The sequence below is a fragment of the Tachysurus fulvidraco genome, chromosome 14 (genome assembly GCF_022655615.1).
Source record: "Tachysurus fulvidraco isolate hzauxx_2018 chromosome 14, HZAU_PFXX_2.0, whole genome shotgun sequence".
In the NCBI taxonomy this organism is placed as follows: domain Eukaryota; kingdom Metazoa; phylum Chordata; class Actinopteri; order Siluriformes; family Bagridae; genus Tachysurus; species Tachysurus fulvidraco.
The window spans coordinates 20893586-20918317 of NC_062531.1; the positions used below are offsets into that span (position 1 = coordinate 20893586).

Below are 24732 nucleotides of genomic sequence, written 5' to 3' on the forward strand. Positions count from 1 at the left end.
CATCCTCTTTGAGCATGGCACGTGAAACATAAGCCTAGCAAACAGGGGACGATGGAAAGGGGGGGCCGAGGGACGGCCTCGGAGACTGACAACCAACAATTGACTTCAACTAGCAAACCTGATCATTAAAGCCCTTTCACTTGAATGACCAGCCACTGCTGAGCTCAGGCGAGAATAATAGCTCCTGCTGAAATAAATGTATGGTTTCTGTTTACTTTTCCTCTTCTTTTGGACACCTAGCTGTTTTTTTCTCGTCCTTCTTTTTTCCTCTTTGTTCTTTTATGCACATTTTATGCGGTGTCTTGCAGCCTACGGCTTATTATTTATTCAGAAAGGCGACACAATGCAAAAATGCATAATTCATCGAACTTTGGACTTTGCCGTTCTATTTGAACATGCACAATGCATGAGCGCTATAGGAAATATGTGCACGCCCAGCAAATTCAGATGTGGCTGTAACCTTTTAAAACTCGACCCGGATCATTTATTTACTTGTTTACACATTTGTCGTTTGTGTCCCGGTCCCAAACCCCACACAGATGACCATGTATAATGTATTTCATTCGACCAGGTCTTTTTTTCCACTTACTGTGGTTTCCGTGCCTGGGCTTTTTAAATCTAATCCGGATGTCAGTGGCTGTCACTTAAAGTATGAATGACTTTGAATAATAAGTGTCACCTACAGTAGTAAGAACACTTTTGCAAAAAAAAGAAGAAGAAGAAGAAGAAGAAGAAGAAGAAGAAGAAGAAGAAGAAGAAGAAGAAGAAGAAGAAAAAGAAATTTGCAGCTACATTTCAGATGGCGTTGTTTTGGCAGTGTTATCTACAGAGCTGTCGCAAAACTGTTACATGAGAGCTAACTTTTTAAAGACGTGTCAACAGTTAGACATGAGATTAGATTCACAGCTTATCACTTATTGTAGGGAGGAAAAGTTTAGCGCAGTTAAGAGTTAAGGTGATGGAGACTCCAGACTATTGGAAAGTTGACTCCTGATAGTAATAGCAATAACGCTGGTGAAAATGTCGAGCGTTTCCTCTCTGGATTCAAGCAGCCAGCCTGTTAACCCCCTGACCCTCGGCCGTCATTTCTCGAGATGCACTTAAAGCGTTTGTCATAACAACTGATGTATGACGCCAGTCCTTCCATGCCATCTCCTTCTGTTTGTGAAGAGACTAACATTCACAGACACACACACACATACACACACACACGTCTATCCCACAGTTAGAGTAAATACAGGTACTGGAATATAAAAAGATTTGTTCATTCTGTGTGTGTGTGTGTGTGTGTGTGTGTGTGTGTGTGTGTGTGTGTGTGTGTGTGTGTGTGTGTGTGTGTGTGTGTGTGTGTGTGTGTGTGTTTTTGTTTTTTTTATGTATAATGTTAAATTTTAGTTTCTGTTAAACTAATCAAACCTAATCAGTCTTGCGTTGTGTTTAGTCTGGTGTTTCTTAGTTACAAACCACCGAACAAGGGTCAGTTTTCTAGACAAATGTTAATCCTAGTCAAGACAAAATGAGAATTTTCATTAGAGAATCATTATTTAACAGAGCAAATTAGTCTGTAGACAGAAATGTATGTGTAGTTTGGCGGTTGTTTGTTTCTCAGTATATTACTTCCACATTTAGAGTAAAAAGAAAACATCATGCCTTGTTTTATAATTTATATTCGGAGTGGGAGTTGATTTCTTGTTTCGTTGTCACATGGCTTTTGTACAAAATGTTAACAGACAGATCTAGAAATCATAAACGGACACCCGTTCATGGGTGAAATTTCAACTCCTTGCCCGGTTTGTGTGTTTCTGAACATATTTATGGCTGGCCAAGTTTACGCATGTGCTCACTTTCTTGCCAAAGAATAGTCATATATATGAGTGTGTATGTCTGTGTGTGAGTGTGTGTTTGTGACAGAGGGGGGATTATAGTGTGTCACACTAGTGATGGATGATACATCTGCCCCAAGCACTTGAAAGCGATGTGAGGAGGTCATGATGCCCCTCTCAGAGCTGTCGGATCCTCAAAAGATTTACTGTAGAGACAGCTTCGCACCATCATAATGGATGGCTTCAGGGGAAAGCAAGACATTAGCATATGCCTGCAGCAAACGTGCGCTGGACTCATCTTGGTTTAACAGCAAACTTCAGTCTGTGCTACAGCATATAACACATTTGAACTGAGTAAAATTTGGTTAAAATAATCCACTTAAGCAAATGACACAGTTTCAGTGTGGCAGAATCAGACTTTCCCAAAGATTATATACGAATCATTCGTAATTATTCGTTTCAGAAAGTGTAAAAAGTGAAAGCTTATTGTAACAAAATAATTCATCTGTCATATAACAATAAGAAAAACCCTAAATCCAACACAATCAAATCAAATGTAATAAATTATCAAAGCCAAAAATCCTAAACTAAATAATATATCTTAAAGCACTGCATTTACATTGGCTGATTTTATTTAAATCATTTATAATGAAACTATTATGACAATTCAACTGTCATATTCACCTTAAACTGTACACCTTTCATAATTGTCTGGTGTGTTGTAGGAGGAAAACTTTAGGTTTAACAATTTGAAAAATCCAAATTTCCATAAAACATAATTTCCAATTATTAATTGCATAATGATATGCAGTGGTTTAAATAAAGACAAACAAGATAATAATAATAATATAATAATAATAATAATAATAATAATAATAATAATAATAATAATAATAATAATAATAATAATAATAATAATAATAATAATAATAAAGAAAAATGTTTAGTAAAATTGGTAATAATTGGTGAGACTCAAACCTCTCCATATTATTATTAATGGTTAATGTTGCTCACAGATTGTTGTAACGACTTCCGTTTCTAAAGTATGCAAAAAAAATATTTATTTATTATTTGAAATCCATTATTATTATTATTATTTTTAGAAACAATAAAAATCATGATCAGTCTGGAGTTTGTTTGTTATAGTAAATTGTGAAAATGCGGTCTGTGAAAAGGCAACAAGCCAAGGTGTGTGTGTGTGTGTGTGTGTGTGTGTGTGTGTGTGTGTGTGTGTGTGTGTGTGTGTGTGTGTGTGTGTGTGTGTGTGTGTGTGTGTTAAACGCGAATCTAAACTGCTCTCCGTTAAGCATCGTTTCCATGGCGATAACAATGAGCGCGTGCCGTTTGTCCTGTATGATAGTTTTAAAGGCGGGTTGAGTTCATGGGCAGGAGGCGCGTTTTGCGCGTTTTGCGCGTTTGTGCGTTTGTGCGTGGCTGACAGATGAATCTGTCGCTCAGAGGAGGGCAAGATAACGGGGAGGGTCCTCCTGCGCGGCACATCACTCCGTCCTTTCAGCTTTTGAGATAAGAAGAGGAGGAGTGGCCGGGCCGGGAGCGCAGGGCCGTAAGGGGACTGTCGTTAATGAACGAGACGCGCTCACGTCCGCTCATCGACACACACTGCTCAGCTGAGCTGCACAGAGAGAGAGAGAGAGAGAGAGAGAGAGAGAGAGAGAGAGAGAGAGAGAGAGAGAGAGAGAGAGAGAGAGAGCGCGGTGAAGACTCGCTCTGTCCCCGCTGTCTCCTCCTCCCGCTGCTGGGTGGAAGAGTCCCGGCCTGCCGCGAGCTGCCTTAATGAGACTATGGGTTGTGTGGTGAACTCTACCGGGACGGAACTGCTGCTGAGACTGGAACTGCTGAGATCAACCGCCCGACCACTTCCCCAGTTCTACCCGTTCACGGAAAACAAAAAGGTTAGATACACTATCCTTACCTCCGTTCAGCGCTATAATAATAATAATAATAATAATAATAATAATAATAATAATAATAATAATAATAATAATAATAATAATAATAATAACATTCATTATTATTATTATTGTTATTATCATCATTGTTATTATTATTATGACGAATTGCTTGTTATGGGAAATATTCCATTTCCCCTGCTGAACAAAAAACTTTTGGCCAACTTCAGAAACATACCTCTGAGCTGTCACAGGATTATGTCGGGATGATTGTGTTACTGCTGCGTTTGTAGACGTCAAAAACCCCGATGCTACACTACATAACGTGAACAATTAGTACACCACCTACTGTAACTATAGTAACTTATGGCGGCCTACTATTTTTGTCACCCTATCTAGTACAGTAGTATGCGGTTTGGGTAGAAGCCCGTGTGTGTGTGTGTGTGTGTGTGTGTGTGTGTGTGTGTGTGTGTGTGTGTGTGTGTGTGTGTGTGTGTGTGTGTGTGTGTGTGTAAGGGTACTGCTTTGGCCTGGTGCTGATCGCCCCCTTGAGGCCGCGGTGTGCATCGCTTCTACTTTGTGGCCTTATTGTTTGTTTGATGAATGATTTGTTCTGTTAAACTGAAATGTTTTACATAGTTGTGCTTTCCTTATTCGTCTAATCGTGTGGACTACCACGCAGTGTGTAGATTAATAATGTCTACACACTGTTTTTCTAAATGAAATTGTAGTAGTAGTTGTTTAATTGTGGACGTGTAAATGATGTATAATTACGCTTTTACATCGCGACATTGCCTTATTGTGTGTCCGAATAAAATTAATTATTTATTTTTGTTCGATAAGAATTGATTCAACATGCAATAAAAAAAAAAGATCTGTATTTTCTGATGTGTTCATTTTTTTTTTAATTTCGTTAGTAATCCTGATTGTCAGGTAAAGCCTTTTAGTCTAAAGTGTTATTTTTCGTTTTATTTTTAACTGTGTATTTATTTATAATTGTTATTTATTTTTATTGTTATTTCTTTATTTTTTGTTTTGTTTTAAACTTGTTAATTTCTTTTTTTGCAATCACGGAACCATGGAAATATGCGATACCGAAACGTCTAAATCTTACAATTAATACCCATTACAAACATACAAGCATAACATATAAACATATAATAATAATAATAATAATAATAATAATAATAATAATAATAATAATAATAATAATAATAATAATAATAATAATAATAATAATAATAATAATAATAATAATAATAATTTGTATTTTATTTTTATTTTTATTATAATTATAATAATAAAATAATGTATTGTTTGTGCCGGGGTACTTTATTAATACAGTATTTTTTTCTTATTTGTTCTGTGTCTTTTTTAGATTTATTATAAAACCATTAGGGATATTGAAGTTGGGGAGGAGTTGCTGGTTTCTATGAAGGACGGAGTTTTTCCCGAGGACTCGATGGCACCTAATCTGGAAGGTAAGATGAATGCACCAAATGAACGCAGCCCTTAAACAAAACTGCGCCGAAAACACGAACACAAACACACACACATACACACACACACACACACACACACACACACACACACACACACACACACACACACACACACACACACACACACACACACACACACACACACACACACAATCGATAGTGTACTGTAGCTTTGTATTTTGTGTGTGTGTGTGTGTGTGTGTGTGTGTGTGTGTGTGTGTGTGTGTGTGTGTGTGTGGGTACGATGGAAAATTTAAATTTCAGCGTGAGAGGTGGCAGGAAAACTTTGCACTGAATTTTTCACACCCAAAATGTATCCCTTTAAATAATAGACACCAACTGGCGGACTAATTTGGGGAATTACTTTAAACATCATTTAATGAATGATTTAATTAATAAAGATTCAATATTTTAACTTATATGTATTACTTACAAACTGTTTTTAGGCGAATCTAAAAAAAATGCATTAAAATGTGAAGCATTTTATGTATGAAGAAAAATGTGAAGAAAAATAATATAGGGTTGAAGACGTTCGCAAAAAAACATGAATTTGTATATAGAAAATTTGCACTGATGCACTTGGAACTTTTTTAATTTTATCCATTTTTTTTAACATATTACAAAATGTATTTTTATTCTTTGTTAGAATAATGCTACAAAACATGCTTGCACACACTTATGCCTTGTATCTCTTACATATTATTTGTAAGTAAATTATAGTTTATTATTTGTTTGTTTGTTGGATTTTCTTGCATTTGTCTCTGTCATAGGAGATCGAATTAAAGAATTAGAGGTCTATGAATAGTCTGTTAGTGCAGCCAGTTTATGGGTCCCTTTGATTGTGAAGCAGAAACTATGAATAATGCATGATCGTCACACAATATTAAATGACTCACGCAGGTTAAAATATCTGTTTGCTGCAGGCGTTCTCTAATACACTGTTTTGTTCAATGGATTCTCTTGATATTTCTGCAAAAGAAATAAGAGGGAGAAAGCGTGTTAGGAATGGAGCAATGGACAGAAGACAATCTGAAAGGGCAAGAGTGAGTGAAAGTGAGAGATCCTTGCTAAGATAGAAACAGAGCCATCAAAAGAGTCTGTGCGGTCGCAGTAGAGTCGGGCCAATTCAAAACACGGGATTAAAAGACAAAAACACAAAAGTGAATGAATATGGTCAAGAGAGTCAATCTGTCAAACAGAGGCTGTGCAACCAACATATAGAAGGAATAAGAAAAGGAGAGAGAGAGAGAGAATGAAGGAGAGCGCTCTCTAGACCTCTTCCTCTTGGCTTATCGGTGCTGGAATTTGGAGTGGGGTTTGAGGAGTCTCAGGGGACCTCACCCATGCTCACAGATTAGCCGCTAAACTGCACATAATTGTATTCCCCCTACTTCTCTCCAAGAGCTATTAGTTTCCCACTTCCCCCCTTTTTTTCCAGCATTCCCGGTTCTCTGATAGGACAGAGAGATAATAAAAAAGTTTTTAAAAATCATTGTAATGCCCCTTCTTCAAAAAAGCTTTTGGCGGTGATTACCCTCTTTAAGGTTGCTAAATGTAAAATGTTTGCAAAATAAAGAGGATGTCATCATGGAAACGTTTACTGGTTTATTGGTTTGACCTTGGTGATAATTATTATTATATCAAACTAAGATTTGTAGTCTAAAACCGGAAAGCCATTGTTTCTTTTTTGGCAGTTCCTACTTGCTACTTCCTACTACTTCCTGTGTTCATTGTGATTCTTTATGTATTTTCACGGTTATTGAAACAGTGTCATTTTGTCATGTACTTGAAGTAATGGTACAGTCTTGTAATTTACAAAACATTTATCTTTACGCATGATTATTATCTGTTCTGTGACTTACACTTTCCATGAGTTTTAGTATTATCAAAAAATCTTATTGTTCTGTCATTCTCAGATGAGCAAATGTATCGCTGTGAAGATTGTGATGAGCTGTTCTCATCAAAGCTGGAGTTGCGACGGCACCAGAAATACTCTTGCAACACCGGCAGCTCTATTTTTGATTCGTTAAGTGAAGACCTCAAACAAGAGCATGACGACAATGACGAACCAGTGCATGAGTGTAAAGACTGCGAAAAGATATTTCCCAGCGAGTATAGGTTAGTGTCAGAAGTCACTTGAGTAAGCATGATTGAACTTTTCCTTATGTTACTTTATAAAAAAAAAATAATAAATTAACCTGTAAAAATGTTGCCTAATTACTGACCTGTTGATTTTGTTATTTTTATTATGTTTTCTTAGCCTTGGCCAGCATATGGTTGTGCACACAGAGGAGAGGGAATACAAGTGTGACCAGTGCCCAAAAGCTTTCAACTGGAAGTCTAACCTCATTCGTCATCAGATGTCACACGACAGTGGAAAGCGCTTCGAGTGTGAAAACTGTGATAAGGTATAAATTTCAATGAAAAGTCAATAAAAAAATGGCTTTATAAAATACTTTTTACATGTATATCACATAATTGTCAGTGCTTATAATATGGATTATGTTTTGTTTGTTTTTTTCATTTCCTGCAGGTATTCACAGACCCCAGCAACCTGCAGCGCCACATTCGCTCACAGCATGTCGGTGCCCGTGCCCATACCTGCCCTGAGTGTGGCAAGACCTTCGCCACATCCTCAGGTCTCAAGCAGCACAAGCACATCCACAGCAGTGTGAAGCCATTCATGTGTAAGTTCATGCGTTTGCATGCCCGAATAAGTCTCTGACACAAAGTGTAACGTTCAAACGTCTTTTAACTGGCTCCATCCTGAATATCTGTAAGTTTCATATAACTTTCATGTCATATATCGGCTCATTTTTCCCTGTGAATTTTCTTCCTTTTTTTCCAATTTGTGTTTTAGTTCACTTTTGACAGATGTTGAAAGAATGGCACATTTTCTTTTTGTCCACCCATCTTCTTTTGTAGATAGCTCAAACGCATGTATACTTTGCCTGTTTACATAAATTTATTTATATTTTACTTGTTGAACACAACTTAATTTTTACTCTATCAAACAGAATGAGTAGCTTGCTTACACTGATAATAAATTCGCCTAATGAGTCTAATTACAGTATGTTAATAGAATTAATCAGGCATGTGTGTTCTACCAGGTGAGGTGTGTCACAAGTCCTATACCCAGTTTTCCAACCTGTGCCGCCACAAGCGAATGCATGCAGACTGCCGCACCCAGATCAAGTGCAAGGACTGTGGGCAAATGTTCAGCACTACCTCCTCCCTCAATAAGCATCGGCGCTTCTGCGAGGGAAAGAACCATTATAGTCCTGGAGGCTTATTCACACCAGGCATCCCTATGACCTCCAGTCCCATCATGGGCAAGTCCAAGCCGCACCCTGGCCTGAATCACAGTGGACTTGGCTTTGGTGATTACTTCCCGTCCAGGCCGCATCATCCAGGCCTACCCTTCTCTACTGCCCCTCCTGCATTCCCGTCGCTTTCCCATGGTTTCACAGGGATATTTCCCCCATCATTGTACCCTAGGCCCACGTTGTTACCCCCTAGCCCATTACTAAAGAGTCCACTGAGTAACAGTCAAGACGGGAAGCTTCCACATAGTCCCCTTGACGCCCATACTCTCCCAATGGTCACATCTGTTAGCAACACCAATGGTAATACAGGTAGTGGCCTTAGCCAGTCAGAGGTAAATCGTGAGTCTAAGCAGGATCTCTCCATTTCAGACAGCAAGAGTAAGGTGAAAATGAGTGACGTGTCTGATGGAAGTGACTTAGAGGACATTAACACCACCAGCGGAACTGATCTAGACACCACCACTGGCACAGTTTCTGGTTCTGATCTGGACAGCGAGGCAGAGAGCGAGCGGGAGAAAAGTCGAAGGAAACACAGACAGGAAGGCAAACAAGAGGAGGTCAACAGCAATGTAATGTCGATGTCCAGCTCAGGTAACCTTCCTCACGATCGCCCTTTCCTCTCTTCCCAGCATTCCTTCTTTCCCCCTCCTGATGAGCAGGCACTCCCACCTACAGGTGCCACAACCGACTCTATCAAAGCCATCGCATCCATTGCTGAAAAGTACTTTGGGCCAGGCTTTATGGGCTTGCAGGAGAAAAAAATGGGCTCCTTGTCTTACCCATCCATGTTCCCCTTTCAGTTCTTACCCAACTTTCCACATTCCTTGTACCCTTTCACAGACAGAGCACTCAACCCCAACATGTTCCTAAAACCAGAACCCAAATCACCTCGTGAGCACATACAGAAAATGGCTACCACCACTGTTGCAGAGTCACCCTTTGACCTCACCACCAAGCCCAAGGAGGTGAAGTCTTTCCTTCCACCCTCCAGTAAGCCTTCTAGTGTACTTCTTCCCAGTGGCGAGGATCAGCCTCTGGATCTGAGCATTGGAGGCCGGAGCAGAGCCAGTCAGAACGGTGGAACGCCTGAGCAGCGTAAGAATCACATCCATAGCACCAACTGCAAGATGCCAGCTAAAGAGGAGCATCCAGTATTAAACCAGTCTCAGAACCTCCACCAACCCCAGATGCCTCAGCAGCAAGTGTCCCTTCCACAACCTCCTCCTCAGCAGCAGCCCTCACTCCACTACGCCAAACCTTCGCCCTTCTTCATGGATCCCATCTACAGGTATTTTCATCCGAAGGGGTCACACAGCAATTTTAGGATGACAGACAAATTTTGATGCTCTGTTATAGAAATTGGTGTTAGATTTATATAGCAGACAAGGAATCAGAGCAATTTCCTTCATTCATACGTAACCCTCTGTGTTGTTGTCCAGCAGGGTGGAAAAAAGGAAACTGATAGATCCTGTAGGAGCGCTGAAGGAGAAGTACCTAAGACCGTCTCCACTGCTCTTCCACCCTCAGGTATCTTGTGCGAACACACATGTTATCTCTGGTACTGCTATCTAATCAGCATGAAGATGTCGAACCTAAAATAACCTAAAAGGAATCTTTTGGGGCAGTTGTTTATGAATAAAAATCAAAACCCACAATTACTATGCAAAGGACTACTGCTTTAATACAATGGTAATGGTAACATTATAATGCAGGTAATAATAAAAGTAATGAATCTGCATATTAAGTTTACAATATTTATAGTAGGGGGCACGGTGGCTTAGTGGTTAGCATGTTTGCCTCACACCTCCAGGGTTGGGGGTTCGATTCCTGTCTCTGCCTTGTGTGTGTGGAGTTTGCATGTTCTCCCCATGCCTCAGGGGTTTTCTCCGGGTACTCCGGTTTCCTCCCCCGGTCCAAAGACATGCATGGTAGGTTGATTGGCATCTCTGGAAAATTGTCCGGAGTGTGTGAGTGAATGAGAGTGTGTGTGTGCCCTGCGATGGGTTTGCACTCCGTCCAGGGTGTATCCTGCCTTGATGCCCGGTGACACCTGAGATAGGCACAGGCTCCCCGTGACCCGAGAAGTTCGAATAAGCGGTAGAAAATGAATGAATGAAAGAATATTTATAGTATGTTATTGCCCTCAAGTTTTTTTAAACTTAAATCAATTTTTTGATTTAAATTACCAAAGGAAATTAATTACAAATTACCATAAGGAAGTTTCTTCAAAATTCTGCAAAAACGCTAAAACATTTTAAACTATTGAACAATTGAGTCATGCTAAGATAAAATGTGCATTTTAATCGGATTGGATTTTAATCAAAGATTTCTGATCATTTATGATGATCTTGAACGTGTATAGCCCTTTCTACAATGAAGAGTGCGTGAAGTTCAGTTTGTTATCTTTTGCTTTGGAAAACAATCCCTCATTGTTTCTGGTAGCATTTCATACTTTGCCCACCTTTGAGCGATGATAAAATGAAAATATTATTAATAATGACCTTTTGAATTCCAGCAAGTTGTCCCATGTAGTGTTGAAGCACAGCTAAGTTTAGTCAGAGCATTGTTTCTGTGTAGGTCTACTCTGAGGGCCATTGCTAAATAACTTCCTACAATTTTTTTTTGCTCTGGCCGCCTAGATAATGTCTGCATGTCCATCAGAAACTTCCTGTGTTTGTGTGCAGGAGAATGGCCTCTCTTGTTGGGAACTGTTTTATCTGCCCTGTAAATCTGTTCACTATCGATGTGGAGCTGGCTCCCCCACACCCCGAGCCCTTCTTTCTCCATTTGTCTTTCTCTTTTTCTCATCTACCTCCCTCCTCCTTCTCAGCCTGCTCTCTTCCATGTGGCACGAGGACAGCTGGGTAGGCCTGATTCGAGAGAGAGAGCATTGTTTCAGATGTTGAGATGTTTATGATTACTGTCTTTCCCATGCACCTTATTCTCCTAATGATACGGGGAGAAGTGTCATGTACAGTATACATGAATAGCAGATACAGCAAATACAGTATAATGACTCACAACACCATAAATGTGAAAATAATACAATTTATTTGGATCATTGAGAATAAAAATAAATACTATCCTGATCATCTAAATTAGCGTGTTCCCAATCTTAATTGGTGTAGTGATAAAATGAAGGTACTCAGACATAAATAAATAAATTGAGACAGTTTGTCTGTCTCCATGTTTATTCATATTCCAAAAGCAGGAAGGATGTAAGCTGTTTTTGGCCATTGAGACACATAGCTAAGCCTTTGTTCTGTGTCTAATGGGGAAGGGCTATCAGCGAGGGGTATCTTAAACTGCATTGTACGCTTACCGTTCTCAGAGGTGAATAGCTCATTCAGAGGCTTCTTTCTGAGACTTGTTGGGAACAAAGTGGAGGGCTGGGGGTTCCCAGGGGGCTGCTCGAGTGGCTGCTAACGTGGCATAGGTCAGGGAGGTGACTCTTGAACAGCACAATCAAGACTCGACCTTCTGATATACAGCTTCCTCCAGCCTTCCGCTCTGTCTCGTAATGATGCGAAACTCCCCTGTTCTCTGCCAGAGCCCCCACCATCTAAGTCATTGTGTTCATCAGGTAGCAGGCACAACAAAATATTTTCAAGAGGTCACATTTTGTACCACTAGAGAATTATTGGTTATTTTTTACAGGCCAAATGAATGGTTAATCATAGTTAACTCCAACTTCACCAAACCACAAAAGAATTCCCATTGAAAGAAGCACGACGTTAGGTGTATATGGTTCAGATTTCAGAAATAAAACTCTATAGGTGCAAGGGCCCTAAAATCAGTTAGGGGAAGTCCCCAGACAGGAATGCATTCTCTTTTAGAGCTTTTGGATTGACATGGAGCTCACATGCACTGAAGTAGTTCAATACAGCTTCAGAGAGACTCTTAAACTGCCAATAAGATTGCTTCATCCTTCTGAAATTTTATACTTCACAGAGCAGTGTTTTGTATATCGTTGCGGCCTATCATCCCCCCCACCCCCAGCCCAAACTGTAATAAAACATGGGTATGTATCTTATCAGGATCTCCTTTCTTTTCAGGTGTCGGCGATGGAGAACATGACCGAGAAGCTGGAGAACTTTGGCACTTTGAAACTAGACGCTCCCAATTCGCTACAGCACTCCTCACATCACCTCTTTAACTTTCGCTCCCCCCCTCCTTCTCTGTCTGATGCTATACTCCGCAAAGGCAAAGAACGCTATGCCTGCAGGTAAGCACATTTTAAATTGATCCTATTTCCATTAAACATATCTCCATACAAGTGTTATGCATAACCCAAAACTGTTATGCTCATGATCCATTATACTGAAGTCTATTTTCTTTTGCTGCAGGTACTGTGGGAAAATCTTTCCCAGGTCGGCTAATCTTACCAGGCACTTACGAACACACACAGGAGAGCAACCCTACAGGTAAGCCGCTCAAAAGCACTCAGATAAAAAGCCCCCAAAAGTTATCCCCATTTCTGTTTCTAACACAAAACCACACATAGAGGTAACTTCAGCCACTTGACTCTACACAGTCCACCAATCCAAACATAGTGAAGTGTCACCATCACTCCATAATCTTGCAGTTTACTCCTGCTGGTGACATGCCTATTTTGGAAAACCAAGAGAAAATATTTCACTCAAATTTGTCTGACAGTCTGACGCAAAATGCCTTAAGAAAAATGGGAACATTTCTGCTGTTTGTTTAGCACAAACTAGAGTCAATGGGCTGGCGAGGCAGAGACACCCAAGAAAGAGTGAATAAGAGGAAAAAAGAAAAGAAAAATGGGAGGTCGTGAAAGCGAAGGAAGATTAATTCTGTCTGCGCAGATGTTCTAAAGTTAAAGGGGCAGTGCAAGCTCTGGACAATGTTGGCCTGTAATAGCACCCTAGAGACATCATTGCAATGTTTATAGAGGAGCTTAATTATCACAGATTTGGATAACTTCCAGCCATGCACTGCCCTATGCCGTGAGGATGAGGGTGTTCTGAATAGGGGGATTTACTGGATGTTGCGGCTTTAAGCACAGCATCAAGCTAATGGAGGAGGATTAACACAAACCTGCATGTTTGATGACCAGTTTCTCCTTTCTCTGTCAGGTTGATCAACTGTAGTTTCACAAAAAGAAACTACCATCAACGATTCAAGCAATGATTTTGGAAGTCTTAAAAATAATCAAAGAACTTGTCTAAGGAGCCTAATATACTTAACGTACATTGTTTATTGTTTTGTATATAAACTCGCTTTGTATTTCTCTTCATTTGGATATAACTTCTGGAAGTTATTCTAAGGTCCTGTTCCGGGAAAGCTAAAGCCGGTTCAGACAAAATCTCTCCACAAGTCTACCGCTGTGCTTTGTGGAAGCAGTCACCAAGATAGACAGCCTCTCATGGGACATGGTCACTGCATGGTTGGCTCCTTCACAACAATCCCTTGATTAGCTCGTTTAGAAACAATTTACCCTAACAAATGGTAGACATCATCATCATCATCATCATCTCCCCCACCCCACTATCAGGGAAATAACGCTGAGGCAGGCTAGTATCACAGCTGAACTGTACTCAGCCGACTTCATGCTTCATTGTAGAAGGTTATTTGCCCTGCTTGAGATGCTATCGTCTCTGCTCTTTGCAGTGAAATTGGCCTAGTAGTGCTGACCACTGAAAGACCCCATTCAGATTGTAACGCTCCATGTACAGTCCTTGTAACACTGGAGGAAAAACTCAAAGTTGATGAAGTAATTGAAAGTCCCCTTGGACAGGCTAATAAAAATAAGCCAAACAGAGGGTAGAAGAAGCCATTTAACAAAGGAAGAATGCTGTCTTGGCATTTTACCAATCTCTATGAACCATGATGCACCGAGTCTGGAACTTCACACACACACACACACACACACACACACACACACACACACACACACACACACACACACACTCCTGAAAATAAATTGGAACATGAAAAGAGGTCTGCATCTTGATTCTAAGCACTTGATGACGAGTGATTTTCCCAAAGCAATTAGGCCTGAAAGTCAATCTTGCAAGCCAGCCGCAGGAGTGCAGATCACGCAGGGCCACCCAACAAAAGGGCCACTGTCCGGCGGGGCTCTTGACACAACCTCGCCATCATGTTTGTTTATCAGCACGTTAAATTGATGTTCTCCGGCCTATTCTGGATGGGCTGTCGTCGTGAACAAGCAGGCCAAAGAGACCTACTGGCAGAGCCTAAGCCATGGTCTTCAGGGCTAGTTACTCAGTGCCAGAAATGTACTTATACACACCAGTCACTAAAAAGTGCCCATCCAGCTTATAGCCAGTTAACGATCTAGTTAATACACTTTAGGCTCCTATTTAATTTATTCTCTTAATGATTAAGCTAGAGAATAACCCAGTTATTTCTTTTATGTTAGCAAAACATCTTTTTAATTTTACAGCTCTAAGAACTTTCTTTAAAAATATATCTTTTCATTTTAAGGAAATATTTTTTATGTTTTTATGTATTTGTAGAACCCGATTAGAATAACTAAACCTTGTGATTCTATTCAATCTGAGCTAGGAAAGCAATGCTGAAGTTGCCGTGTTCCCTAGAAGAGGAAATAACATATGGAGCCATATCTCCTAGTGGTGTAAATTAGAGGTGTATAAGCCAGTGGTACTCAAACAAGGCCTTGACATCCCCTGAGACTGTCCAGATTTGTGCTCTAGCCCCTTACACAACACAGGCATAGAGTAAAAACATAGATCATTTAGGGTGATCATGAGTGCTAGATTGAGAACCAGCATCGTTGTAGTTTTTGCCTGGTACACCTACATGTCAGCACCAGAGGCAGTGCCATTCTCAGCCACAGGGTGGAGTAATTCATAACACAGCTGTCGAATGTTATTCAGTTAAAGAAAGTTGCTTCTCTAAGCACATACGCAATACACAAGTCATCAGACTTCTGTGAATGTGTGTTTTAAAATTATATTGTCATATTTGGAACTTTCATTCTCTACCTTACATATTTATAAATGTCAGTGAGTCTGACTTCCACTGGTCCTAGTCATTTAAAACCCGGCTTATGAAACTTGAACAAACATGGAGGCGAAGAGTGCTGTCCATGCTCTGATTTTACTGTCAAAGCTATGATGACAAATGTGTCCCCACCTAAAGAGCCCAATTGCCTGTAATGTGTTGGCTATGTTTATACTGAGGCATTCTAGAGCTAGTGATTACTGTTTATATAGCTGAACAGGGACCTCATTTAGGGTTCTAATTCTCTGTCTAACCCAACTCCCCCTTCTCTGTCTCTGTCTCTGTCTCTGTCCCTCTCTCTCTCTCTCTCTCTCTCTCTCTCTCTCTCTCTCTCTCTCTGCAGATGTAAATACTGTGACCGTTCCTTCAGCATCTCGTCCAACCTCCAGCGACACGTTCGCAATATCCACAATAAAGAGAAGCCTTTCAAGTGCCACTTGTGTAACCGCTGCTTTGGTCAGCAGACCAACCTGGACCGCCACTTAAAGAAACACGAGCATGAGAATATCCCAGGTAAACATCTCCTCAAGTCAAGCCATCAAGTCAAATGGTGCTCTGTCGTCTCGATTTCTAGACAATATATTTCTGTGTGGAATTACTGTATACACAATGAGTAATAATCTCTGTATCTGATTGTTTCCCTCTGTTCTGTACTGTTTGTGTGTCAGTGAGTCAACATTCTGGGATTCTCTCAAATTTGGGAACAAATATCTCCTCTCCAAATTCCGAACCTGACAATCACGCACTTTTAGACGAAAAAGAGGACTCGTATTTCTCAGAGATTAGAAACTTCATCTCCAACAGCGAGCTGAACCAGGCCTGCAGCTCCTCAGAGAAAAGGTAGAAATGCATACACATACATAACTGTTGTGTTTTGAAGCTATAGCAACCAAGAGCATAACTCAGAGACAAAAGCAGGGTCTTGAAGCTCAGTCTTTTGTCAGGTTAAAGCCTGCTCCCTAGTGGCTGCACGTGGAATGTGCTTACATTGCAGTCTTAAATGTGCTTGCACAACTTGCATTTTAAAACAGCACAGAAAAAAGTACAACATTTCAGAGACCTATACCAGATATTACAGTTAGTCACATATGTGCTGAGCGGTTCATAAAAACACCAAGTAAGTTCATTGTTGCCACGATGAGGGTGTGTGAATAGAGTTCTGTTCAGAGCTGGCTGGGTAAACTCAAGAAAATTTTCAAGAAATGTTCCATGAAGTAGTTTTGAAATGTCTGTCTAAATAAAAACACAGATGCATGACTTCTTCTTATGACATATAATGGTCCTGCCTAATTTCAGCCTTGATACCCTGGCCTCATCCAGACACATGAAAGCTCTCACACTGCCATCTGGGATCAATAGTCTTGTCCCTGTCTAGAAATGGCAAGCCTGGCATTTTAATATCTGTAATTCAAATAAGTGCTCTGTTTTCTGTCTCTCTGCAAATCGCACCAGTCGAGACAGACAGGCAGCTGCAGGATCACTGCTCCTCTGTGTCCTCCCTGCATCATTCATTTCCGTGTCTTTCTATCATCCTTAATATTTAGTTGCCGTTTCCTCTGGTTCTTTCAGTTTCTCTAATTCTCTTTTGATGGACGTGACAGTCTGCCGGCCACACTTCCTTTTTGTCTGTCTTCCTTTTGCTTTTGTCAGAAAAGGATCAGAATTTGCTAGTGTTGGAGGTGAGCGCTGTTGTACCGATGGTGGTTATATGCTGTGTCCGGTCTGGGCCCCCTTGACTGGTCGTGACAGATTGGGGGCAGTGGGGGTGGGTGGGCTTAAGCCAGACCTTTAGATTTAGGCGTCCCTGGGGACTCTCAGATTGAGGCATTTATCTGTGCACTACATTGATGGAGCCCCACATCTCCTCCCTCCAACTAAGGCAAACAGTGTTCTGACATGTTTAGACTGAGAGACAAAGCACAGGTCTGTGGCAGGCCTGTCGATGTCTTCCGCACGCCATGGACTTTCTCCTGAGCCAGGGCGCAATTTGATTATGCGATATTTAAGCTTGACGGAAAATGAAAAACAAGCATCGAGTCTCCATTTCCTTTTTTTTTTTCATAAATCCACCCCTAACATAGCCAGCTGATGCCTCTCTCCTGAGCGCTTGTCATTATAGTCTGCTCCGATGGACTGCTTTGAAGGAAAAACAACTTGAGGGGACAGACTCTGTAAAGGCAGTGAGATCATGAGGAACTGGAAGGTTTGAAAAAAAGCGAGAGTGACCAATGTAAAGTGAGAGAGTAGCAATGGAATGGCATGGTGCTGATAGGTGCTTTGCAGAGCAGACGTTTTCTGTGGAGCTCTGTGGCACCGAGACAGGCTGTGATGATTGGAGCTGACCCTCCTGGACTGGCCCGTCTCGCCTTTCTGGGATTAGCTAATTTATCATCGGCAAAACGTCTGTCGTTAATTACACAATGTGTGTGTTTGTCATTCGGGGGCCCTGCATGTTTTCAGGCTAAAGCCTGGCAGGGAAATCACAGGTCATTCAGCAATGATGGATAGTAATTGGGTGGCTGGAACATGGTACACAGTGGTGATATTTGGCAGTTGGTCTATGACAGTAGATCTGCCATCACAGGCCTCCGAAGCTAAAATAGTCCATCCGAGGAGAGATGGAGTAAGCTCATTTGGTTATATGAGCTTATGTTGTAGTAGCAAACCTCAGCTTACTTTGCCAAATGTAGACTTCAATACCAGGTCTGTATGTAATATCTGTGTTCAGAGGGCACATTTAAATAAAAAAAAAGGAAAATGTGAGATGAGGAAGTAATGTGTGTACTTGATTGATTTTAATAGATACCATCCTACATTTTATACTGTATAATCCAACATAAACTAAGATAAAACAAAAGCCATATAATCTTGACCCACATTTAAATCTGGGAATTTTACAGGTCAGAAATGACAGAGGACGAGCGTCCCGAGAGCCACGCTATCACAGACTCCAAGCTCGAGGAGGAGGAAGAGGAAGCAGAGGGAGATGATGAAGATGAGGAAGGTTCACTAACAGAAAAGTCCCAGGACGAGATGACATCTCCTGCCACCATGGCGCAAGGCACTTACGACGAGGACGAGGAAGCAGCTCCACTCTCCATGACCTACGAACACCCACGCAGGTAAGAAAGATCACGCTCGGCTCTCACCCGAATAGATCTCATTCATCTTTCATGTCCACAAGAGCATTCCACTATTCACATGTGGAAAAAAGAGTAAATTATTTGCATGATAAGCAATAAAGTGAACACCAGATGATGTCATTTTTTGCTTGTTTTTATATTCTCTATTAAGGTCTGTAAGGGATCATTCGTTGCAGTCGTTTAACTTTGATTAATCGAGATGCACTATGGGCTGACGAACCTCTCCAATAATATTTGCTTCCTTATTTAGCGCTGGCACTAATGTTTATCCCAAATCTAACATTAATTCCAACAACTAACATGCCTAGTGTTCAAAGTCCATTCTGCAGTGCCAACTACTGTTTCTTATATTGCTTGACTCTTTCTGCTTTTTCTTTTTGGTATTGTAAATCATTAAAACACTCTCTGAGAACAAAAAAAACAACCCGAAAACTTCTAAACCTATGATTAAAATACAGATACTGAAATTGCTCAACCTGTTAGGGAGTGTGTTATCGCGAATAACTCTACAAATTGCAATCCAGTTTAGGAGACTGAATTGAAACTAACTGCTGTTGATATCTAGTCGTGCATGGTTGTGTATACTCTGCCTGCATGTATGTGCACTTTGTGACACCATCACTCCATGCCATCCCTCCATTAACACCCACCATGTGCATGCGCCACATATCCACGTCATATCTGGCTTTAACAGCCATTCTGATTGGGATAATCTGAGGGTTCCTTCCCCTCTCCCCAACCCCTCGTCCCTCCTTCCTCGTGCAGGTGTATTGAGGAGGATGCAGGCCTGTTAGATCTGGAGCCTCTGCCTGGCTTTCCAAAGGGCCTGGAGCTCCATAAGCCTGCTGATGAGCCATTTGATGTTAAAGACATTTTTAACACCTCCTTAGAGTCTGAGACGCTGAAAGAAACACTCTTGAGGCAGGCTAAAACTCAGGTATGCCTTTGCACCCATCTAAGGCAAAAAAAAGTGTGGGGGTCACTACATTTGTGTCAACTAACTAATTACAAGAAATTCAGGGTTAGATAGCAGAGTTTCTGCTGTTTATCACAGAACCGTCAGCAATAAAGGGATTGCTTTTCTAAGATGTTAGAAATCAAGAAAAAAAAGGTTCTCTTCTTTTTCTTACACTCTTCCTCTATTTTAATGTCTGCAGGAAAACTACATAACATTATAATAACTAACACTTCTGACTGTAACACCATATAGACACAAAACCACTAACATATTATACAGTACAGTGCCTTGATTATATTATATTATATTATGATATATTATTTATATTAAATGATGCAAATTGAGGTTTGTCATTTTTAGAATTTTCTACATTATTATTACAGGGAGTAGGCAGTATTACAGTTAATGTATTTTATTTTTGAACCTCACTCCCGGACAGAGCTGCCGATCAAAACACATACTTAAATTCAACAGAGCCTTTGAGGTGACGGATGCATATAATTTTTTAACTGTGATTGCACTTTACCTCACAGGCAGCAGAGGGCTCTAAAAAAAATTACAAACTGCACCTTTAAATATTTGAAAGAGATTTGCAGTGCTTTGTGGAGACTTTAGGTTAAACATGCTGCTCCTGTGTGTGCTCTTTCCTCTCGCAGGCTTATGCAATGATGCTCTCTCTGTCGGAGAACAACTCCCTGCATCCATCCTCCCAGAACTCACTAGACGCCTGGCTGAACATGGGAGGAGGTCCTTCAGAAACCAGCTCCTTTCACTCACTCAACCACATCTAATCCCAGAGTGCGAGGAGACGGAGAGTGGTTGGAGGGAGAGGATAAGGAGGATAGAGAGAGAGAGAGAGAGAGAGAGAGAGAGAGAGAGAGAGAGAGAGAGAGAGAGAGAGAGAGAGAGGACTGTAGGAATGGGTAAAGACCACCATGAAGCAGATGCATGTGTTACAATAGCACATGAAGACCAGTGATGCTTTCAGTAGATGAATCACCACTTCAACTGGGAAAAGGGGAGGGGACCTTAGCTGAAAGACTGTTAGCTGAAACAGAGACATGAACCATTAGAGCTGTAGATATCTCCTTCCCACAAAAGAGAGACAAAAAAGACTGACCACACCACTCCACTCTGTCCAACTCAAGATCTGTCTTAAAGCTCATTCTGCAGTTTTCTCCACAGAAACTCAGTCTGGGGAAAACCCCCATGTATCCCACTGACATCAGTGTCTCATGTATCATTTCTCATACAGACAGCCATGCTTATTACAGTGATGACAGAGCAAAGAATAAAGGAAACAGAAGGTATTTTTGTCACGTATGCCGATCGAGTCCCCAATCTGTATTCCACAGAACAAGACAGACTAGACTAATTAACAAAATGGATCAGATTTAACACTAATAATATATATATATATATATAATCAGATGAGCCACAGAAATAAACGGTCCACTGCTAATCATATCCCTCCTCTTTGATTGTGTTGATCATCATCAGAGTGGTAGAATAGTAGCTCAAAGCATGGCTGCTCAATTCAACATATCACCTTAACCTTGTTACTGTCATTTTAACTGTACACAGTTTTTTTTGTTTGTTTGTTTGTTTGTTTGTTTTTTTTTGAAGAAAACGTTAAATTATTTTCCTCCCAACGTTCTCATGCATTCGAAACACTCTTTTTTTTCTTTTCTTTTCTTTTTTTTGTATGTGATTTGTTCTTTGATCAACAGTATTGTTTTCGTTCGAGCACTTCCGTGCTTAAATTGTTAATATAATTATTTAGTGAAGGACCAAATTTGTATGATAATGTTGTAAGATGTACAAAATAATTGCAAAAAATTCATAGCAAAGAGTGTCGTGTGCCAAATAACCCTTTTTTTTTCTTGGACAATCATTTCTTTTTATTTCCCAGTGGTTATTATATGCTGTTTTTTTTTTTTTTTTTTCCCTCTCTTATTGCCTGCTCACACTATGTATTTGATTTGAGGTGCATTTGATTTCTATTTATTTTAGTTGTTTCATCGTTAAAGGAAAATATGATTCTAGGAAAAAAAAAAAAAAAAAAAGGAAAGAAAAGAAAAACTGACCCATTTTCACCCAGTTGTCGAAGGAATTGAATCTATGACTGAAACTTTTAATCTCATGCTCTGAAGGATATTGTATAGAGACCGGTATGCCAAAATGTAAATGACAAAATCAACTATTTTATTTATAAGTTTGGCGTCGGCACCAGTCTGTTTGTGTTCATTGTGAGGTTTGATTCTATTTTTCTCTCGCTCGACCATTTTAACCTGTACATACAGTGTGTGATGTTGAACAAATGGTTGATTTTTTTTTTTTCTTTTTTTTTCTTAAATGAATCCTTTGATTAAAGCATCAGGTCACTTGAAAGGTGGGGCATTATATTTGTACTGCTATAGTCAGTTTTGCTTTTGATTTTAGCCTGCCCGTTTTAACAACAGTAAAAAGAATGGTCACGTCAGTCTCTCTAACAGCGTCCGGTCCTGTGTGTTGAGTAGGACACAGCACGCCACTGTATCCAAAACAAATCCAAATCGTGTGATGGCATCTTACAAACCATCCGCACCGAGCTAGAAAGTGTGGACCTTGGATGCAGCTGTGTTGAGTTCTTTTTTCCGTTCTTTTTTTTTATTATTTACAAAACATACGCAGCTGCTGTTAATCGAAGGGGCTGGAATGGGATTAAATCAACAGGATCAAACAGCGAGCTGGGAAATTTCTATTTCTAACGCTGATAGGTGAGTGTAGTTCAGGGTTGAGCCGGAAGCACAGCCCTTATAAAACACCCATGTTACCCAAGTGCCAGGACTCAGGAGTCCTCGTGCAACTCTACTGAACTGTGAATCCAGCGCATGAATCGTACAAATAACGACAACAACGAAACACAAGCTCATGATGAATGTGTAGAATAGATTCAATGTGTTGCTAATGTATCAGACCTCTAGCATTGCTTTTCTTCTTCGGATAGCAATTAAAGGTAAAAAAAAAAAAAAGAAAAAAAAAAGTCAGATCTGTCATTATTACATCACCCATCACAGCCATTTTCTTTTGCTCTCTTTGCATATGGTTTCAAATGAGTGCAAATAGCACTTAAATACACAGCACTGCTGATCTCTTAGTCCTGATCTCATCTGTAATGCTTCTAATTTTCTCCATTTCTCCAAATAAAGCCACGTGGTTTTAAACAAGCATTTCAGCCACACTTTATTCATGATCATTGTGTCAGATATTTGGCTAAACATTATGAACCACATATTGTGTACCACCCTGGATAGAGAGAATTTATTTCAGTACTACTTACTACAGGGTGCTGTTGTAGCTCTTTGTGTCATTTTACCTAATGGCACCGGTGGCTAGCTGTCCACACCGAAACTGGTCTAGCTGGAGAGATTTAATCCTACTGCATATGTGGAGGTTCATGATGTCACATACTACTGTAATACTCAAGCGCTGTAGGTGGTGGAGATATAGATCCAGGACGAACGTCCCAAACTGCTCTCAATATGGAAGCTGGTGTGCTTTCCCCCCCCCCCCCCTTCACTGTTACAAAACAAAACCAATGTAAAGCCATAATTCGTTATGGTTCCTCGAAAAACTGTATAGTGTTATTAAAAAAAATGTTGCATTCGTCTGCAAATTCGTTTTAAAACATGAGTTTGAAAATAGATGGTGCTCGTTTCATTTGGATCTGAGTTGTATATCGCTTCTGTTCTGTTTATTGAAAGAAACTGTTGTGCATGACTTGTGTTTTAGCGGTCATAATGGTGTCCATTTGTGAAATGTGTATCTTAAATTAAAAAGGAGAAAAAAAGAAAAAAAAAGGTCATAAAAATTACTGAATTTGTAGATGCACTTATTGTACATGTGGTTAGGTTAGTAGGTTTGACTTTAAGTCCTGTTAACTGCCTTACCTGCAACAGGCAGATGGTTATTGAATTAAACATTATGCTTGTGGGAGAGAAATAATGAAAAAAATATGAAAGGATTGTAGAATAATAACGAAAATTCTGATAATTGCAGTTCTTCTTTTTTGATGCTTGTGATTACTGAAGATGTACTTTAGAGAACTTTCATGGAAAAGACATGATTCTGATGTTAATTCTGTAGAATAGATATGTATACCAAATGTAATCTTTCCAATGCTATGAAGAATTTATACATGAAATTGATATGCAATAAAAACCTGTGTGCTTTTTATAGGAATTCTGCCTTTTTCAAGTGTGTGTGTGTGTGTGTGTGTGTGTGTGTGTGTGTGTGTGTGTGTGTGTGTGTGTGTGTGTGTGTAGCCACAAGTATCCACAATCAACATGTCTCATGTAAAAAAAAAAGTAAAGACGTCTCAGATCATTCTTTTTGCACTCTCTCGGTCAGAAATTCACAGTTTTGATGGACTTTTTATCTTTATATTCTCCATGTGATCACACTTGTCTTTTTCAATCTGGTGAAGTCTAGCTCTGTGTGGCCTTCTTACTTTCTGTCTGCCCCCCCCCCTTTATTTAATTGTTGCTTGAATATTGACACGAATGGCGTTTTTCATTAACATCTCGTTGTATTTACGATCTGTGAAGTGTGTCAGCAATACTGAAGCATCCATATAGAATCGTTCGATCAGTCTGAGAAATTAGAGACCAGACTAAATATGATTAAAGGTAAAGCTATAAAGTGTTTCTACTGTAGGTCTGTATTATTTATATTAGCTTAGTAAAACTGTTACACATAACAATGTCATGCAAATGCCCATGGTATTTTTTTTTTTTTTACATAATGTCTCAGCCTTCTCACTTTCTCTCATCTCTATCCTTGTTCTTTAAAATGTAAATCATAAATCAAAGGCTGTTTCATTAATGTAGATGGGTCTGTTGAGATGCCAATTTAATTTTATCTGGGAATATGGAGCCTATGCTTAAATATGCAGGACACAATTTGGGGGACACCTGGATGAGCTACCAACCCATGGCACCATCACACACACACACACACACACACACACACACACACACACACACACACACACACACACACACACACACACACACAC

The 24732-nt window shown here is 40.0% G+C and overlaps 1 protein-coding gene across 6 annotated transcripts in view; it reads left to right on the forward strand.

The window, feature by feature from the left end:
* prdm16 (PR domain containing 16) overlaps positions 1-23657 on the forward strand; it is a 161893-nt gene extending 138236 nt beyond the window's left edge. Inside the window, exons 1-14 of one of the 6 annotated variants that reach the window (XM_047800108.1) lie at positions 3082-3736; positions 5112-5214; positions 7152-7353; positions 7496-7643; positions 7769-7922; positions 8328-9849; positions 10001-10088; positions 12617-12786; positions 12908-12985; positions 15916-16085; positions 16241-16412; positions 18473-18694; positions 19481-19652; positions 20330-23657. In XM_047800108.1, the coding sequence (XP_047656064.1) occupies positions 3626-3736; positions 5112-5214; positions 7152-7353; positions 7496-7643; positions 7769-7922; positions 8328-9849; positions 10001-10088; positions 12617-12786; positions 12908-12985; positions 15916-16085; positions 16241-16412; positions 18473-18694; positions 19481-19652; positions 20330-20464 (3447 nt within the window). In that variant the 5' untranslated portion in view covers positions 3082-3625 and the 3' untranslated portion in view covers positions 20465-23657. Of the gene's footprint in view, positions 1-3081; positions 3737-5111; positions 5215-7151; positions 7354-7495; positions 7644-7768; positions 7923-8327; positions 9850-10000; positions 10089-12616; positions 12787-12907; positions 12986-15915; positions 16086-16240; positions 16413-18472; positions 18695-19480; positions 19653-20329 lie in introns of those variants that run through there. The other 5 variants (XM_047800104.1, XM_047800105.1, XM_047800106.1 and 2 more) reach the window with 5 other exon arrangements.
* The last annotated feature ends 1075 nt before the right edge of the window (positions 23658-24732 follow it).